General features: G+C 39.6%; 1 protein-coding gene across 2 annotated transcripts in view; it reads left to right on the top strand.

Moving 5' to 3' along the window:
- Positions 1 to 20835, top strand: part of OLFM1 (olfactomedin 1) — a 104002-nt gene extending 83167 nt beyond the window's left edge. For both annotated transcript variants that reach the window (XM_033962120.1, XM_033962119.1), the window contains exons 5-6: positions 15092 to 15198; positions 19130 to 20835. In XM_033962120.1, the coding sequence (XP_033818011.1) occupies positions 15092 to 15198; positions 19130 to 19804 (782 nt within the window). In that variant the 3' untranslated portion in view covers positions 19805 to 20835. The remainder of the gene's footprint in view (positions 1 to 15091; positions 15199 to 19129) is intronic.
- The last annotated feature ends 213 nt before the right edge of the window (positions 20836 to 21048 follow it).

A 21048-nucleotide genomic window follows, 5' to 3' on the forward strand; every position in this document is an offset into this window, starting at 1 on the left:
TGTAAAATCGGTTTCCTTAAAAATCACAATGGTAATCATTTGGGAAAAAGAAGATGAAGCAATCGCACATCTCTTCGAATTAATATTTGTTGCCCCTCCCCCCCCCCATTGTGAAATAAGACACTTTTTTTTATTTATTAATATAGAGCAGGAGCTCAAATCACATGCTAGCCAGGAGGTAGAGACTCTGCTACTTTGACCTTGGAGTTTTTTTTCAAGTGGATTAAAGGTTCTCCTAATTAACCCCCCTCTTTTACTAAGGCGCGTTAGCCGATTTAGCGCACGCTAAATGCTAACGCATCCGTAGAATATAATGGGCACGTTAACATTTAGCACGTGCTAATATTTAGTGCGCGCTTAATCGGCTAACATGCCTTAGCAAAAGGAGCCCTAAACTCTTTACACATCCTTACCTGGGGCAAAGATTCATGCTGGTATGAGGGTGGTCATTTGCTCTTCCATATGTGTTAGAGGTTATTCCAGTTAAAGCGTTGAATGCCCTCTTGTTTAAAGCCGAGTTCATGTTGACACGGGATTGGACATGCTGCAAACTGTTGCTGCTGCATTTTAAAAAAATTTACATGTAAACAACCAAATTTATTAAATAATTAGAAAAAAATAACAATTACTGATATTGGACAGTAGTTCCTTATGCAACTGCTTACATTTAAAACTAAAATCACACACACCCCATCCTTCATTGACAGACTCATTCCCCACTGCTCACCAAGAATCCTTTGCTCCAGTCATCAACATCTCCTAAATATCCCTTCACTACGACATACATTCTGTGACTCCATTGGGAAAAAAATATTCTCTGATACAGCACCAACTCTCTGGAACTCATTACCCCTGCATTTACGTGAAGAGACTCATACCAACATATTTAAAACAAACGTAAAAACTTTTTTGTAATTTAATGACACCTATAATATATAATTCCCTCCCATTGGAATTAAACGAATGAAGGAAGAGCAGCCTTCCTTCCCCTTCATGCACTTACCTTTTATGCATTTCTTTCCTATAATATATTGTATCTCTCCCCCTTCCCTGATTATTTCTTTAAGTTCTGTTAGTGCTCAGTCTTTTTTTTTTTAATATCTTTATTCATTTTTAACACTTTCATTAAGTGAATACAAGAAAAAAATCATTTTACACTTTATACATCACTTAAAATCTTTAAAATATATAAATAGATCAACACATTTTCCCATCAAAAATTATTATATAGTTATTAATGAAATATATTCATAACCTTCAAAAAGTGCAAATAGCATATTTTTCATCTTTATAAGGAAATAGTAAGCACCTATATAAATATTTAATTATTCAAAACCCAAACCAATCCAACCCACCCCATTAATCAATTAAAAAAAAATTCAGTCTTAATTATGTTCCCCCTAAATTTTAGAAATTTTGTAATATGACTGATGTTAACCGCTTTGACAATTTTTTTAGGAGGTAGATCAAATTTTAATAAAACTTGGAAACTTGGGGCTCCTTTTACAAAGGTGTGCTAGCGTTTTTAGCGCACGTACCGGATTAGCGTGCGCTATAGCGCACACTACCCAAAAAACTACCACCTGCTCAAGAGGAGGCGGTAGCGGCTAGCGTAAGCGGCATTTTAGTGCACGCTATTCTGTGCGTTAAGGCCCTAGCTCACCTTTGTAAAAGGAGCCCCTGGTTTTCAGTGCTCATTAAGCTATTACACTTCCCCCTCCCCATTTGTGGTTTCGGTAATCGCAATTTCACATATTCGTGATTTTTGGGGGGAGGATGAAAAAAAGAAAGAAAAAACATCGTTAAGTCTTCCCCCCGGCATCCCGGCCTTACCTGGTGGTCTAGCGGGCTTTCGGGGCAGGAGCAATCTTCCTACGCTCCTGCCCCGTGCAGTTCGCCATTAGGAAATAGCTGTAGGGAGTTCCCGTCGTAGTCTCTCAAGACTACGGGAACTCACAGCAGCCATTTCTTAATGGCGATCTGCACGGGGCAGGAGCGTAGGAAGATTGTTCCTGCCCCAAAAGCCCGCTAGACCACCAGGTAAGGCCAGGAAGGCGGGGGTGGGTCAGAGCCGGATATTCGCTGTTTTTCGCCATTCGTGGTCCGGCTCTGCCCCTATCCCCCGCGAATCCGGAGGGAGAAGTGTGAAGCCTTTTTGGCAACCAGGATAAATATTTAGCTAAGCCTGCATGGGAAAGATGTACACCAAGTGGAAATAGAAAAGCCCATATTTATGATATAATCTATGGCCTCTGGGATTCTTAACCTATCTGAAAAGAAAGGCTATGGAATGTCACTTGGAACTGTACATTGAACTGTAGAGCCAAATTAATATAGCATCTCCTCTAAGGACCATCCCCAGGATTCTACAAAGGTCATCCAAATTTGGGCATGCAGGGCAGATGTGCATACTAATTAATTAATTAAAAAGCCATTAAAAATCAATTATTGGGGTTAATTGGCATTAAATCAGACTTATGCATGAATCTGTCATTACTCTACTCTATAATACTGCACTCCTTTTTTAGTTCAAGCTTTATTAAATTTTAACATCTTACAGAGAAATGCAATGCACAAATATATTATAAACATATGTAAACATACACTAGGAAATTCTTAACAAAAACATGTCATTATCTACCCATCCCTCCCTCCCTAACCCAAACCCCCTCCCTAACCCAAACCCCCCCTACTCCCCCCCTCTCATTTGTCTGGCAGGTTAGTCATTCCATCACTCATACTGCCTAAAGAAACCTTATAAGGGGCTCCAAACATCCTTAAATGAGGCCATATTCCCAGACCTTTCAGCTAAGTTAGCTTCATATCTATAGAAGAGACATACTGTTACCCACCCAAAATGGAAATTCGACAGTGTGAAATCCTTCCAGTGTGAAATCCTTCCAGTTCTTAACTGCCACTCCAGACAGGATCAAGAACAATTTATTTAAATTTGTTGTCAAAAATGTCGCTGAAGTACCACGTGTTCCACATATCACCATGCCATATGGAAAAGGTATATGAACTTCCAATATGTTTTGTGAATAACACCGCACTTCTAAAGTGTCTCACATACAACCCAAAAGATGGCATGGTCATGGGAGGGGCATGGATGGGTCAAGGGCATTCCAAAAATGTAGGCACAGTGTTCATGCCCAATGTCTTCACCAGGATTTATACCAGGATACAGCAGTCGTAAATCCCCATGCCCAAAGCTTGGCATAGGAATCGGCATTATGCATTATTCTATATAAGGTGCTTGGTGAGGAGTTAAAGGTATTAACATAGAACAAAATCTATTCCAGTGAAAGGAAAATGGTAAAGCCAGAGGGCATAATTTGAGGTTGAGGGTGGTAGACTCGAGAGTAATGTTAGGAAATTCTTCTTTACAAAGAGGATGGTTAATGCATGAAATTCGCTCCTGAGGGAGGTGGTGGAGAAGAAAACGGTGACAAAGTTCAAACAAGCATGGGATGAACACAGAGGATCTCTAAGCAGAAAATAATGGGTATTCACTGAAGGAACTAAGGCCAGTGCTGGGCAGGCTTGCACAGTCTGTGTCCCATATATGGACATTCTGTTGAGGACGGGCTGGGGAGGGCTTCGATGGCTGGGATGGTTAAGATAGGCTGGAGTGAGTTTTGATGGAGACTCCAGTAGATAGAATCTAAGCACACTACCTGGCAGGGCTCTGGGTTTCTGGCCCAGAAATATCTAAGCAAGAGGACCATTTAAATTAAATGATTAATTTATGGAGCATGTATGGTTGGGCAGACTGGATGGACCAGCGAGATCTTTATCAGCCGTCATTTATTATGTTATTATGTTAATATGAGTTTAGGAAAGATCTTTCTGGTACCTTAGTTAGGGCATCATTTACTGAATCTGGCCCTATAAGCTTTCTTAATTTAACATACTGCAAGCTCAGGCTGAAGAGAAATGTTTTCAGTGTCTGGTTCAATAAAGTGGAACACAAATGTGTGCTTATTGAACATTTCAGTGTTAAGAGAACAGGAGAATATAGTGGCCCTGGTTAGACAACAGGGGGTATGATTGGAAACCTAATATTCAGGTAGGTTACGAAGGGCGCATAAATAGAATGATTTTTGCTAATTTCTTGAAAGGGCTAATTATTTTTCTTTTTAAGTGTTATTTCCATAAGTGGGCCTTGTTTGAAGGGCTGGGTTTAGCCCTTCTTCAGTGAAAATACTTGGACACTGGATACATGAAACAAATCTGCTGCGTACTTGAATAATGTTCTGTGTGTTGCAAACATCTGGAATATGTATTCCCATGGGAATTAGACCACAAGTGAAAAAAGTTTATTCTGGCTTAGAACCTCATTTTAATTGCCCACATCTTAAATCCCCTGGCTTCAGTACAGATGGACTCAGAGTAGAAAATCAGACAAAAAAATGTAATCAGTCAAACTGAAAAAGAACAAAGATTCAATGAGTCTAGTTTGCTTTGATTTGCGTTCTACTTATTGCTCCTAGGTAATCCAAAGGGGATGGTGTGAGGGAATCAGCAGCATAATAAAAGCCTCAAGAATATTTGTAGCACTTTCAGCAGCATTGTGAAATAAAATGTTCCCATTTCCAACCATGTGGATTTATACCTGTACCCTAGTATCTAGTTAAAGCATTATACCCACTTAACTCATTTTGCACCAAGTACATGCACAATTTCATAATGATGTTCTTTTTTTTGTTGTTAATCTTTATTCATTTTTAAAACTCACAATAAGTGTAACATATAATACAATCATTTATACTTTAACATCACTTAATATGTCATCATATTCTAACTCGCATCAAATATCCCCCCTCCCTTATACCCAACAGTTATTCATAAGCAAAAGAAATCATAAAATATTCCCACCCTGGCTGTGTATGAACAAAAGGGAAAAAATTAATATTTATTCTATACAGTAATTTCAATCTTTACAGTATCTTGTTAATGGATCCCAAATATCCTGAAATTTCATAAAATTTCCCTGCTGCATGGCAATTATCCTTTCCATTTTGAATATGTGACACAAAGAGTTCCACCAAAAGCTATAATTCAGCCTATCCCAATTTTTCCAATTATTCGTAATCTGTTGTATGGCAACCCCTATCATAATGAGTCGAAACTTATTGTTATTAGATGATATTTGGCTTTTAGCCATCATTGACATGCCAAACAATACGGTGTCATAGGACAATGCCACCAGATTTTCTAACAAATTATTTATTTGACCCCAAATTGATTTCCAAAAAGCAAGTATTAATGGACAATAGATTAATAAATGATCTAATGTCCCAGCTTCAAGATGACAGTGCCAGCATCTATTAGATTTAGAGCTATCTAACTTCTGTAAACGAACCGGGGTCCAAAATGCTCTATGTAACAGAAAAAACAAGTTTGTCTCATAGATGCAGACACTGTACATCTCATCCTCCAAGACCATTGAGAAGCAGTAATTTGATGCTTGATCTTAATGCTCCAAATATCCCGAAGACCAGTTTTTGGTTTCTTATTTAGAAATCCAGATATTAATTTATACCACTGAGCGGCCTGATGTCACAGGAAGTCTACCTGAAAGCATAAGAGCGGCAAACTATTCTGATTACTGAGATTTTTCCATTCAGGGAACCCAACCTGAATGGCCTGCTTCAACTGCAACCATCTATAATTTTGTGATTTATTAAGACCAAATTTGTGTTGCAGTTGTGAAAAATCAAGCAGCTTACCATCTGAAATAACATCATCCAAAGTACATATACCTGCCTTTATCCAATACTTCCAGATAACCTAATCCGCCAATTTGAATCTTGGAGTTCAGCCATAGGGTCTGATGAGTTGATTTATGAACCGAAATAGGTGTTAAATTATTCACATATTTTAAGTTCCAACCATGTGGATTAATACCTTTACCCTAGTATCTAGTTAAAGAATTATACCCACTTAACTCATTTTGCACCAAGTACATGCACAATTTCATAATGATGTTCTTGAAAATGCATGAACAGAACTCCAGCCACTGCTTTACTTCATCTTTCTCCAAGGACAATTTAAAATGTTAAATAGAACATAAGAATAGCTATACTGGGTCAGACTAATGGTCCATCTAGCCCAGTATCCTGCTTCTAACAGGGGTCAATCCAGATCACAAGTACCTGGCAGAATGCCAAAGAGTATCAAGATGCTATACTTGACTACTGCAATTCCTTATATCAAGGTTTGACACAAAAAGAAATCCACAGACTACAAACTCTTCAAAACACTGCCATAAAACTCATCCATAAAGCAAAAAAATATGATCACGTAACTCCCCTGCTCTGAAATGCACACTGGCTACCTATTTCCCATCGGATCACCTACAAATTGCTCCTGCTCACCTTTAAAACAAGACTCACAAACTCCCCTGCTTTCATTGATAAACTTATTATTCCTTACTCCTCTTCAAGAATGCTAAGATCCAACTCTCGAAATCTTCTAGTAATCCCCCCTATTCGCAAAATCTTCTATGATACAACCCGTAAATCAATCTTCTCCATTATGGCCCCAACATTATGGAATGTGATGCTCCATGAACTCAGACAAGAATCATTTTTACCAGTATATAAATTTAAGCTAAAATCATTCTTATTTTAAGATGCTTTCATTGCAGAATAACATTCTCACACCATAAGAAAAAAAAGACCCAAAAGACTTTCCTTACCTATTGTACTTAACTTTCCCCATACCCTTTTCTTTTTAAATTCTATTGGAACTTTCCTACTTCCCTTCACTTCCCTCCTGGACTCATGTCAGTCAAGTTTGTCTTTCAACCCCCCATCAATATTTTAGATTAAATTTTTTATCTTTTACTGAATTAACTATTTTGTAAACCATCTAGATACTTGGGGTAGATGGTATAACAAGGAATTAAGAAACTTGCTAAACATATTTCCTATCCCAGGGATAAGCAATTGGCATTTCCCATGTCTATTTTTGCAGTAGATTATGGACTTTTCCTCCAGGAATTTGTACACACATTTTTTAAACCCAGATATATTAACTGCTATTACCACACCCTCTGACAATGAGTTCCAGAGCTTAACTATAATTGAATGAAACGCATAGAGGGGCATAATCAAAAAATATGTCTAAGTCCATTTTGGGCCTAAGTTGGACATGTCCAAAGTCCATTCTCGAAAAATACATCCAAAATATATATACATTTATAGAATCATCTAATTATACATCCAGCCCTTTGATCATCCATACTGCCAAGTCGTCTATTTTTATACCCCATTCTCATCCAAAAATTTATCCAAGTCAAAAAATGCCTAGAACAAGACCTTTTGGACATGGAAGGGGTCAGCAAAGTGATGGACTGGACACTTAGACATGGCAACAGAGTAACGGAGCATCTTACAAGGCACTGCTGCAACTTCACAAAAAGGGTGCCACATTAACATCTTTCCACAACTCCCTTATAGGTCATGGTGAGCCCCCCAAAACACCCCTAAAACCTACTATACCCACCTGTCTACTACCCCAATAGCCCTTATGGCTGCAGGTGCCACCTATAAGGCAGTGCAATAGGGTTTTTTTTTGGGGGGGGGGGGTTTGCTGGGTGCACATGTTTCACCATGAATTCAGTTGTTAGAGTGGCTTATGGGCCTGGGTCCTCCTCTCTATGGTTCACTAGCCCACCCCTTAGACTACTGAAGCCACCTTTGTGCAGCTCTACTAGGCTGTCCTATGCCAGGTGCTGATGTTCTGGAGGCAGGTATGTACGTTTTTATTCCAATTTTTATGGCAGTGATTACTGGGGGAGTGTGTGTGTGTGTGGGGGGGGGTCTGTACTTTGTGTCTGCAGTGGTTATCTGGTCACTTTGGATACCTTCTGGACACTTAGACCTGTTTTTAGATCTCCTAAGCCACTGCGTATAAGTTCCATCTAGGCAATCCCGTTAAACTTTTGGTTATACTTGTAGTACGACTAAGTCTAGGTCAGCCCACGTCCCGCCCAAATCCCACCCTCACCACTCCTCCTAAAACGCCCCTTTCAGCTCTGGGCATACAACGGCACTGAAAAAACCTATGCTGTTTTTAGCTACTTCTAAAACCCGTTATGATTATCGGCACTTGGACGACCTGTCTTTAAAGTCATCTAAGTGCTGATTTGGGCAGGATTTTAGACTTATTTCTGTTTAGATTATGAGCCCTATATTCTCATGTTTTAAAAAATATTATTATGTAACTTTTTGAAAGAATCGATTTACGTCTGCTCAGGATTTAGTGAACCTCTCTCATATTTCTCCTTAGTCAATTTTTCTCCAAGTTGAAGGCTATAATCTTTAAAGTCTTTTTTCATGTGAGTGGAGTTCCATTCCTTTAGTCATTTGGATTGCCCTTCTTTGAATCCTTTCTAATTCTATTATATCATTTTGGAGATACAGTGACCAGAATTACACACAATACTCAAGGTGAAGTTGTATCGTGGAGCAATACAGAGCCATTATAATATTCATTGTCTTATTTTCTATTCTTTTCCTAATAATTCCTAGCATTCAGTTTGATTTTTTTGGCCAGCACAACACATTGCAGAAGATTCCAATATGTTATCCATGAAGATAGCTAGATCTTTTATCTTGGTTGATGACTCCTAATGTGAAACCTAGCATCAAGTAGCTATGATTTGGATTATTCTTCCCATATTTGCATTACTTTGTATTTGTCCACATTAAATTTCATCAGCCATTTGGATGCTCGGTCTTCTAATTTCCTAAGGTCTTCCAGCAATTTCTCACACAGTCTGCATGCGATTTAACAACTTTGAATAGTTTTAATGTCATCTGAAAATTTAATCACTTCACTCATTGTTCCCATTTTCAGATCATTTATAAATATGATAAATTGCACTGAACCTAGTACAAATCCCTTGGGCACACCACTATTCACCTAACTTCATTGATAGACATGGCCTTTTAATCCTACCTTTTATTTTCTATCCATTAACCTGTTCCCAGTCCACAACAGAACATTGCCTCCTATCTCATGACTTTTTAATTTCCTCAGTTCTCTATCACAAGGAGCTTTGTCAAATGCTTTCTGAAAATCTACATATACTATGGGGCTCATTTTCAAAAAAAAGAAAGGCATCCAAAAATGGCATGAAGGGGCAGATGGATATATTTTTTGCCAAACCCTTCCAATGTGCTATTTTTAAAACCTATTTTAGACAGATTTCTATGCTGTTTATCTACAGTGTCTAAATCTCAAGGACGCGTGTTAAGGGCATGGTGTAAGTGGGACTAAAGTGGGTTTATGACTCAGACATTTTTTTACCATAATTGAGCATTTAAGAATACGTTTAGGGCCCAATTTAGACATCTGGGACTAGATCTTTTTCTACAATGAATAAGTGCCAAAAAGGTGCCCAAACTGACCAGATAATCACTGACCCCCAACACACTTCCCTAGTGGTCACTGACCCTCTTCCACTATGGTGAGATGTGTACCTAGGACCTTTTATGTGAGGTTCACTGCAGTGCCCCCTAGGGTGCCCCACTGTCTGCTGGGATGTCTGCGTGGCCAGTCTACTAAGAATGCTGCCTCCTCCTACATCACAGTGGCTTGTTCTGCCTTTTATGGGGGGATGTGTTTTTTTTCAGAAAATGTTTCAGAAAGATAGACACTCTGAGCACAAACACATCCATTAAAAAACCAAGATAGACATTTTGATACTGGAATTTTGTGCGTGCTTCACAAAATATCTGAACTCAGATTTAGACGTCATATTGAAAATGCCCCTCCACATCAACCAGTTCATCTTTATCTAGCATTTTGTCCTGCTCTGACATCAGATTTACTGTTCTGCAAATTCCCAGATCACCCTTAGAACCTTTTTTTTTTAAACTCGTGTTACTTTGGCCACCCTTCAATGTTCAGGTACGATGAACAAAATAAAATGTTTTATTTTCCTTCAACTCTGTTGTGCAGAGTTCTCATATCTTCATTGATGAGAACTGAATCCTGTACAGGGTGTAACTCTTTTTTTATTCTGGACCAGTATAGGGATTATCAAAAGATGTTGAATATGAGTATTTGAGACCACATAACTTTCAAGTGCTACATTGTCTTTGGATAACACTTACGTTAGTCCAATAAAAGGTGTCCTAAAGTCTAAAATGTATGTACCAAATAGAGCCTGATTCAGCAATATTAGTTATCACTGAAATTGATGAAGGTTGATATGGATAGTAGGATTACCTAACAGTTTCATTCTCCTCTATTGGGTCTGCAGCTCATTCAGAACTGGCCTATATTTGGGTTTCTGGTGCCTGAGGCTTTTTTCACAAAAAACATAGATTTGCCTACCAGCATTTTTTAACTCTTTTCTGTCCTCCAGCCCAGTCATATCAATAGCAGTTCTTATCGAGGAGTTCTTATCCAGAAACATATCAACATGCTCGCAGATAAAGACGAAATGGCCCATTCAGTCTGCCCATCCACAGTACCCAATATGTCTTCCTCTCTCTAAAAGATCACATGTGCTTATCCCACGCTTTCTTGAATTCAGACACAGTCTCTGTCTCCACCACCTCTTCTAGGAGACTGTTCCATGCATCTACCACCCTTTTTGTAAAAAAGTATTTCCTTAGCTTACCCCTGAGCCTATCACCTCTTAACTTCATCTTATGCCTTCTCATTCCTGAGCTTCCTTTCAAATGAAAGAGACTTGACTCATGCACATTTACGCCATGATATATCTGTACCCTGAGGCTGGTCTGTGTTATGTAATAGCTGGATTTCTCAGCTGTTTGGGGTATGTTAAAGCAGGTTTTATCCGAGGACAGCATGCAGATATTCTCACAGATGGGTGACAAAATCCTTGGAACCTAGCACGGAAATCCTAGCACGGACTCTTTTCCCTGGAGAAGAGGAGACTTAGAGAGGATATGATAGAGACTTACAAGATCATGAAGGGCATAGAGAGAGTAGAGAGGGACAGATTCTTCAAACTTTTGAAAAATAAAAGAACAAGAGGGCACTCGGAAAAGTTGAAAGGGGACAGATTCAAAACAAATGCTAGGAAGTTCTTCTTTACCCAACGTGTGGTGGACACCTGGAATGTGCTTCCAGAGGACATAATAGGGCAGAGTACGGTACCGGGGTTTAAGAAAGGATTGGACAATTTCCTGCTGGAAAAGGGGATAGAGGGAACCTAGCACGGACAGTCAAAAAATGTATTGTCACTTTAAATCTTTAAGGCCACTCATACCGAGCATGTGCTGGTGCCTTCTTGCCTGATATCGGCTCACAAGACCATCAGTTCAGTAAGAAAGCTAAGAAGTCAACTAGGGGAAGTAGGAGAATTGCAAGAATATCTGTCTTCTCTCTTTGGATAACATCTGCTACAGGTGAGTAACTATACTTTATCCAAGGATAAGCAGGCAGCATATTTTTACATATGAAACTCCCTAGCTTCCAGACTCATGCCTATGAGAAGAGGGTTATTGACAACTACCATGAACCTGGTAAAACCAAAAGGGTTGGAGGGAAGTTGGCATGTAAATGGAAATTTTTTAATAGGCGATTCATCAAATATTTAATAAAACTTGAAACTTGAACTTGAAACTTGAAACTTGAAAATAAATTTTAAAGAACTGCTTGGCTGAACCAACTATCCTATCTGGAATGATTCTATAAACAAAAGTGGGATTGTGAATTGAGGACCAGGTGGCTGCTTTACAGATATCCTCAATGGGAGTGGAATGTAGATGAGCTACTGAAGTCGCCATTGTTTTAATTTTATGTGAAGTGACACGGCCTTCAAGCATCAGCTCAGCCCGAGCATGGCAAAAGGAGATACAGTCCACCAGTCTTGATGACAGGAGCTCCAAGTCTGTTATGATCGAATTTCAGGAACAGCTGAGTGAAGGTCTGTGAGGTTTGGTCTGATTCAAGTAATAAGCAAGAGCACATTTACAGTCTAATGTGTGGAATGCAACCTCACCAGAGTGTGAATGTGATCTTGGAAAAAATGCAGAGAGAATTATAGGCTGATTTAGATGAAATTCTGAGATGACCTTTGGATAATTCTGAAGAACTACCCTATCATGCTAGAACTGAACAAACAGCGAAGGAGATTCTGGTATCCTATCACCTTTATTGTATCTCAAGACTCAATAAAGGTGATTGGACAGAGTCTTGAGATACAATAAAGGTGATTGGACACCAGAGTCTCCTTCTCTGTTTGTTCTTTCTTTCCATTCTTTGGGAAGTTGTCATCTCTTGTTTCTCTAAGTATAAGATGGATCTGACACAAGCATTTGAAGCTCACTGACTCAGCATGCAGATGTAAGAAATATGGGGAATATTACTTTCCAAATGAGATACTTAAACATAGAAACATAGAAACATATGTTTCTATGTTTCTACTTGAGAGATAAGGCTGAGAGTGGTTCAAAGGGAGATTTCATCAGAGTGGAAAGTACCACATTAAGGTCCCCATGCCACTGAAGGAGGCTTGAGAGGTGGTCTGATGTGGTCTAGAAACTAGAGGATGAACAGACAATGGCTTTTTGTGTACTGATATATGAAAATCACTGATAGCACTTCTACTGGGAGTTGAAAGACTCTTTTGGAGGATGGTTCAGAGGTGTGTTTTGTAAACAAAAGGCATAGCCTCAACTCACCACTTGAAGAACCCAATGATCTGTGTTGGAATTAAAGAACCCAAGTGTGATACAGAATGACTAGCTTCCAGATATGGTATAACAGAGTTCATACGACAGGTCAGAACCTAACAGGTTTTAATTTTTCAGTTATGTCATAATTGGAGGGATTTCCTTAACTATCTCATATATTTGGTAGTCATGACTTGTATAAGCACCTGTCCACCACATTCATGGGCATGTGATGGATAGGTTTAGCAAATACTATATATACAATTCATTATTCATACATCTTTTAGGGCCTTGAATTAATCTTTCCAGAAAAAAAAGACAAGAGAAATAGTTGAACAAATATATTCACTGAAAAAAGGGGCGAGTGGGAAATACCAGGCAAACAAATATGGATCAGAGTGTACAGCTCTTTATTATGAGATTATATAATGGGGCCCCAATATGGGCCATGTTTTGGTACAAATTGCCTTCATCAGGAGTTCATGAAACATATAAAGTACCTTAATAGTTATGTGAAATAGAGAGCTGAATAGAAACATGATGGCAGATAAAGGCAAAATGGCCCATCTAGTCTGCCCATCCACAGTAACCATTATCTCTTTCTCTCTCCGAGAGATCCCATGTGCCTATCCCAGGCCCTTTTGAATTCAGACACCATCTCTGTCTCCACCACCTCTTCCAGGTTACTGTTCCACGCATCTACCATCCTTTCTGTAAAAAAGTATTTCCTTAGATTACTCCTGAGCCTATCACTTCTTAACTTCATCCTATGCCCTCTCTTTGCAGAGTTTCCTTTCAAATGAAAGATACTCGACTCATGCACCTTTACATTATGTAGGTATTTAAACGTCTCTATCATATCTCCCCTCTCCCACCTTTCCTCCAAAGTATACAGATTGAGATCTTTAAGTCTGGCCCCATACACCTTATGATGAATAGAAACATAGAATCAAGATGCCTTAAGCAAGGCATGGCCCAATCTGGTCTGCAACGTTGGATGCCTCGTCTATAAAGCCCTGAATGGCCTACTGCCTAACTACCTAAATGCTCAATTTTTGTTCCTGTCGCCAAGCCGCACCACACGTTCCCGATCATTTTTTACCTACCCTTCAGTCAAAGGCTGTGCTCAGAAAAGATTCATTAACCAACTCATCATAACAAGCCACTTCCATGGATCCTGAACTGGGCTAAATGGTTAGAATATCAACTTCGTATATGCATTTTTGAAAGTTATTAAAAACCCATCTGTTCTCAAAATTCTTGTAATCCCTTCAAAGCAGATGTGAAGCTATTGTTAACTCATTGATGCCAATATTCTATCTATTGTAGCTCACTGACAATGGTCAGCCCATCTCTTTTGTAAACTGCATAGAACTGAAAGGCTTTTGCGGTATATAAATAAAAATTTATGTTATGTAATGTTGTTCCCTTCAACCTCCCAAGGAGGAGGGGGTTTTTTTTTCCCCAGTATTTGTGTTTTGTGGGACTCCTTGGTTTTCTCTCTGGTTTTGTGAACAAAGATATTCAGTGACATTTACCCAGCTAATTTTGTAGATGAACACCTGGCTCAACATACTTGCTCAAAACTTGAATGATTTAGGAGAGTCACTTGTGTGGGTAAATTTAATCAGTCATCACTGAATATTGTGCTAACTGGCTATATTTGAAAAACTTGGCCAAAATTGCCTTCCACTGGCCCTGCTTTGGGTAGCTTGTTTTCTTTTCTTTTCTTTTTTTTTGTTCAATAATTTATATTGGAAAAATTTCCAGTTTTATACAGCTTAAAGAAAGAGAAAACAAAATATACAATACTTCAATAACAGTATTGCATAGAACAAGTAACATAATCATTCATTAGGTGTCTGTACTATCATTGAACATCAAAAGTATTCTATACACGTTATAACAAGAGATGATGAAACATCTAATTGTTGGGGTTTATCATATGTATACCAGCGTTCATTACATTAATTCTTTTTTTTTTTAAATCTACGTATATCCAGCTAATCACAGGGCACAATTTTTAACTGGTTTGATTTTAAGTTGGGTATAATCCTTGAACCTGACCACCAAATTTTCCCGTTTCACTCCAATTGTCATCTGGCTTCATTGCTATTCTCAGCGGTGCTAATTTCTCAGTTTGTTTTCTAGGGGCACCTCAATAAGGAAAATTGTAATTAAAGGGAATGAAGCAAACAGCTGTTAGTTGTTCTCAGCCTAATTGCATCAAATTGACAAAGCATTTCAGTGTTAGACCTAGGCTTGTCAAAGCAGCAGCATCTGTGAGGCTTAATATGAGGTAAGTGCCTCTGGAAGTAAGAGGGAACTGTTAGCCCCAGAAGGTTCTGACAATCACAGAGTGCTCTGAGAAAAACCTTCCAAGTCCTGAACTGTGTTGCTCATCCTAACTGCTGTTTTTTTTGCAGCTTGTGGCAAATTGACAGGAATAAGTGACCCAGTTACCATTAAAACCTCAGGCTCTAGGTTTGGGTCCTGGATGACAGATCCGGTGGCACCAGAAGGTGATGACAGGGTAAGTGGGTTTCAATTTTGTCTTTGAACACCATGGGGTCCTTTTACTAAAGTGCCCTAGCCATTGTAGCAGACGCTAAATATTAGTGCGTGCTAAAACACTAGCGCGCCCGTTGTATCCTATAGATGAGTTCGCATTTAGCGCACGCTAAAATGGCTAGCACGCCTTAGTAAAAGAACCCCCATGTGTCATTTCTGTGTATTTATGGATGAGGTACTGTATCCTGTTTATCCACTGCTGTCAATGTCTGGAAAAAAGCCTGGAGTCAATCCCTGCATAATGTCTTATGTGAATTCTGACTTAGCTCCTTTGATTGAATTTCTGCCTACGTACATGCATTCCAAGAATAAGCCCTTTTCTTTAGTGAAGGAAACACTGACTCTTAAGATTGTACAAAATGTTTCATTATTATTTTTTTATTATAGGAAAATATAACAATGCATACAATATGCCAAGGGCGAAATGTAAGAAGCGTTTTCAGCACAGACACAAAAACCCTTCAGTGCATCAGTTCCTAAGTATCAATTGTTCATAACATGCACTGATGTGTTTGAGACTCTATACTGACACTGAAGACTACATTATATTGATCAGTTTTTAAAGAAGACTTCCTCAGATCCAGCATAATAGATAGATACCGTGTTTCCCCGAAAATAAGACCTACCCCGAAAATAAGCCCTAGCATGATTTTTGGGGTAGGTCTTAATATAAGCCCTACCCCAAAAATAAGCTCTAGTCCCCGGATGTCACTGGATTTTCCAGCAGCAATATTTCCCCTCCTCCACTGCCCCCGCCGCACAGCCGAACCCCTGCTGACCTGCCCATCTTTCCATCTCTCCTTCCCATCCGAACCCTGCTGACCCTCTGACTGCAAGACCTACAAAGAGCAGCGTCAGCAGCACTCTAAACAGGCTGTTTCGTGGCCTTCTCCTTCTGGGGCATTCTCTCAGTTTATCACCCTAAGATGTCATCAGTAACGCGGTGCACGGAAGGCCCCAGCAGGAGAAGGCCGCAAAGCAGCCTGTTTAGAGTGCTGCCGACGCTGCTCTTTGGAGGGTGGTATGCAGGTATCATTGACAGCGGGGTTTGGATGGGAGGGAGAGATGGAAGGATGGGAGGGTCAGCAGGGGTTAGGCTGTGCAGCGAGGGTGGGGGCTGCTCAAGGGTTCTACTGCATGGAAGGGAGGGATAGAAACTTTGCAAGGGTTCTGCTGCACGAGGGATGAGAGGGAGGGATAGAAAGATGCTGTGCACAGTGCAAGGGTTCTGCTGCACAAGGGGATAGGAGGAAGGAAGGAATAGAAAGATGCTGCAGAGGAAAGGCACAAGGGGATGGGTGAGAGGGGAAGATAAGATGCTGCACATGTGGGGGACAGAAAGGAAAGAGGAAGAATTGGGGTGAAGGAGAGAAAGAGAAAGATGATCGTGTACATGAAAAAAATAAGACCTACCCCGAAAATAAGCCCTAGTGCATTTTATGGGCCCAAAATTAATATAATACACTGTTTTATTTTCAGGGAAACACGGTAGATAGATGAAATTCTTTTCATGTAGATACCGTATATACTCGAATCTAAACTGAGATTTTTGGGCCAAAAAAATGGCCCCAAAATGGGGGTCTTGGTTTATTTTCAGGTCAGTACCCACTCTCCACCCTACTGGACCTGTTGCAGGCCTCCATAAGGCCTGCCGTAAGACCTAGTGGTCCAGCGGTGAGCTGTGACAGGAAGGATCCCTCCCATCTCCTGTCCTGGCTGAATCTAAGTACTTTTACCTCCCTCCCACCTCCCCAGTGAACCGGAGCAGGAGCAATCTTCCTTCACTCCTGCCCTGAGGAGAGCCATTAGCTGAATGGCTTCCGCGAGTTCCCACAAGTTCCCAAAGCAGCCATTCAGCTAGCGGCAGAGGAACGCTCGGGCATGAGAAAGCCGCAATGGGGCCTGTGCTGTCGATGCTGCAGTTTGTTATAAGGTACTGTATTTCAGTCTCACGGTCAGGGTTCGGATGGGTGGGAGAGATGAAAGGGTCAGCAGGGAGGGGGGTGTATGGCGGTGGCGGGGGGATGGGAGGGATTATAAAATGCTCCATGGGGGGATGGGTGGGAGGGAGAGATAGATGCTGCAAGGGTTCTGCTGCACAAGGGATGGGAAGGAGGGAGGGAAAGAAGCTGCAAGGGTTCTTCTGTACAACGGGAGGGAGGCTATAGGCTGCAAGGGTTCTGCTGCACAGGGGGACGGGAGGGAGGGGGAGGGATAGAAAGATACTGCACAAGGGGATGGGTGAGAGGGGAGGAATGATACTGCATATGTGGGGGAGAGAAAGGAAATAGGAAGAATTGGGATGGAGGAGAGGAAGAGAAAGATAATCATTGTATATGAAAAAAAATAAGACCTTCCCAAAAATAAGACCTAGTGCCTTTTTTGGGCCCAAAATTAATATAAGACAGTGTCTTATTTTCAGGGAAACATGGTAGCAGCCAAATGTTGAGAGTAGGCCTCCAGAACTAAATAGGTATCTATGCCAAACAAGATGGTGTTTTCAAAACTGAATATAAAGCATGACAAGGAACATGTAACACAGATTGTAGCTTTCAGTTTTGTCTTCTGCTTTCTCATTATTCCTGTGGAAGTCAAATTTCCTGTAGCACTAAAAGATGCTTTTAAACCTAATTACACTTATACTTAGAATATTATTTTCTCCCAAGCGTCCTTATCTATAATTTGTCTAAGTGCAATTAGCAAGTGGCTGTGAAACACATAAGTATGGAGAGAGTTCTTTTCAAAGTGTTTATTCAGAGCTCTCATTGAAACCCAGAGCCAAAAGTACTGGAGGGCATCTGGTCAACCATATTTCTGCACTGATCATTCATTTCAAGTTTAATTATTATAAAGTATATTCAGTGGCCTCAGATTTTGCAAAATTTCTGAAGTTGTTGTCTCTGAATACTAGTAGATTCAACCCATGACATGTTTTCTCCAGTTGAGCTACAGGTCATCACAGGGGGATATTTGATTCTATTCTGAGGAGATTTGAATTTTCTGTTTGAGTATTTGCTCATCTTCAAATTTCAGAGAATTGAAACCAGCATGGTTTTTATGAGGAGGACTGGCAACATTTTATTTCATGGCTCAAAATGCCTCATGGCAGGAGTCCCATGGAAGTCTGTTTTCTAAACAGCATTAAAATCATTAATGTCTAGTTTTAATACAGGTATTTTCTTGATTTAACATCTGCTTTACAAAAGAGCACATTGCTTTTGATAAATCCAGCATTGAAACTGGTTTGAACTTTTAATGGTGATGTGATACAGCTGCTAGTATTGGTTTATAGCCACTAGTAACATATTAAAAGTGATATTACAAAAAGTTCTCATCTCAACCAATCAACTTCAACCAATCAAATCAACCAATCAAATTGTGAACGTTATTTTGTCACTGTAGCTGAAAAGAGCGTTATGTTATTTTGTTAAGTGCCAATTTGCAGAAACAAAATTATGTGTTTTAATATTGTTTCCGATCAATGATTTATTGTTCTCTTCTTGGTTGGGCTGAGAACTTTTCAGCACCCCCTCGTACTCCTCATGAGGACACTTATCCTGTCCTAAGCACAAGTCAACATCAAGGGCCCTCTGCCATGACTTTGAGAGGCTATCATTATGTAAAAACAAAAGTAAAGACTGCCATGTCCTGCTCTCCCATGAGATGATTCCTAAGCATACCCTTTTGTGACTGGAAGGAACCTTATTCTTCCTTCCTCAACTCCCACCCACGTCTCTTGTGTTATGACAGACAGGGATCAGACCTCTTAATTGCGCATATAAAAAAAGCTCTATCGAGTTTGTCTTTTCTGTATCCTGATAAAAGTATTTGTTATTCACCTATCCTGATAAAAGTATTTTGTACACTGATAAATGCATTTATTATTCACCTAGGTTTGGTACATGGATGGATACCACAACAATCGTTTTGTCCGAGAGTACAAATCCATGTCTGATTTTATGAACACGGATAACTTCACCTCTCACCGCCTCCCCCATCCGTGGTCTGGAACAGGTCAAGTAGTCTACAATGGGTCGATTTACTTTAACAAGTTTCAAAGCCACATCATAATCAGATTTGACTTGAAGACAGAGACGATACTAAAGACTCGCAGCCTGGACTATGCAGGCTACAATAATATGTACCATTATGCTTGGGGTGGACATTCGGACATTGATATCATGGTGGATGAAAATGGCTTGTGGGTTGTCTACGCCACCAATCAAAATGCAGGTAATATTGTCATCAGCAAATTAGACCCCAATACCCTGCAGATTCTCCAGAGCTGGAGCACTGGCTACCCAAAACGTAGTGCCGGTGAGGCCTTTATCATCTGTGGAACACTCTACGTTACCAATGGTTACTCAGGAGGAACAAAAGTCCATTACGCATATCAAACCAACACTTCTACCTATGAATACATTGACATCCCATTTCAGAACAAATATTCTCATCTTTCTATGTTGGACTATAACCCCAAGGACAGGGCCCTGTATGCCTGGAACAATGGGCACCAAGTTCTGTACAATGTCACCCTTTTCCATGTCATCCGGTCAGATGAGTTGTAGTCAATGCTATCCGGAGACTGGTGATAACAAGCATAACAATATAAGGCAAACATTTATAAAATAAATACCAGCTGCCAAAACACAGAGCAACATTGTTACAAATATATGAAAATATCAGATATTCATGTTTTTAAAGAACCGACAAGACCCACATTATAGACTGAAGAAGCAAAATTACAGAATCATGAACCTAAGAAAGCAGCTGGAACTGCACAAAAAAAAAAACATTGATTTTTTGGTAGCAAATCCTCATACTAAAGATATAAGGCAATGACTGTTGAGTAGGCACCTCTTGTGGAAGAAGGGATTTCGCTATTTGGTTTGCATGATCATTTTCCCGCACTATGATCAGCCATCAAGGGGTGCGATTATTCTAATGGAAAAAATATTCAACTGACCCAGGGGCTATACTAGAGATCTAGTGAAACTATCTCCAATAAGTTTCACATGAATTTCTATCAAAATGCCCGTTTCTCTTCTCTGTGTTTTGTCTCTTAGATGAACTATGCTGAGGGCCAAAGTAGCTCATGGATCCGTATCTTAGTAAACTATTAAACACAATGGCTTAAGTATGTTACTATGAGTAGGAAGAGTTGTCGTGACCATATTGTTTGACCTTATGTATTCAGCAAATATATTGTATAATGTAAGTCTCTTATTTACCAGAGGCTCTTGGTGGCATATGTCCATCCAGTTAGTGCACTGAATGTTGTAAATGCAATAGAGTAGTCTGGATTTATAAATGAAGGATTTGATTCTAAAATAATAATAAAAATCAGTGTTCACTCTTACATGAAGGTAACCAATTTCATGTTGATAATAATAGAATTATGAAATGTTCTCTTCACTGTTCCAATATCTTAGCATCACAAGACAATGAAAATGGTTTTGTGGAAACAGTGTAGCGCATCAGTTTCCTCTCAAATGTTGCATAGATTGGAAGTATGAAGGACATTAGAATTTTTTTAAACTGATGAAAACTTTGTACTATTCACAGTTATCTAAAGAACAATAAAGTATTAGGATACTTCCATGTTTTCAAATTTTTCTGTGTTGTTATATCATAATGTGAAGATTGTGGCAAAATAAAGCAGAATTTTTCCTTTGGGTGGGGGTGAAGACTTCAGTTTATATTATTGAAGGTTGTTTCATTCAGGATATGGCTGTACTATTCATTAATTTAGTATTGATGAAAGGGTCCTCACAGCTCAAATGAACAAAGAACAAGAAAAGGCAATGTTCCA

This window comes from Geotrypetes seraphini, chromosome 10 (genome assembly GCF_902459505.1).
Source record: "Geotrypetes seraphini chromosome 10, aGeoSer1.1, whole genome shotgun sequence".
In the NCBI taxonomy this organism is placed as follows: domain Eukaryota; kingdom Metazoa; phylum Chordata; class Amphibia; order Gymnophiona; family Dermophiidae; genus Geotrypetes; species Geotrypetes seraphini.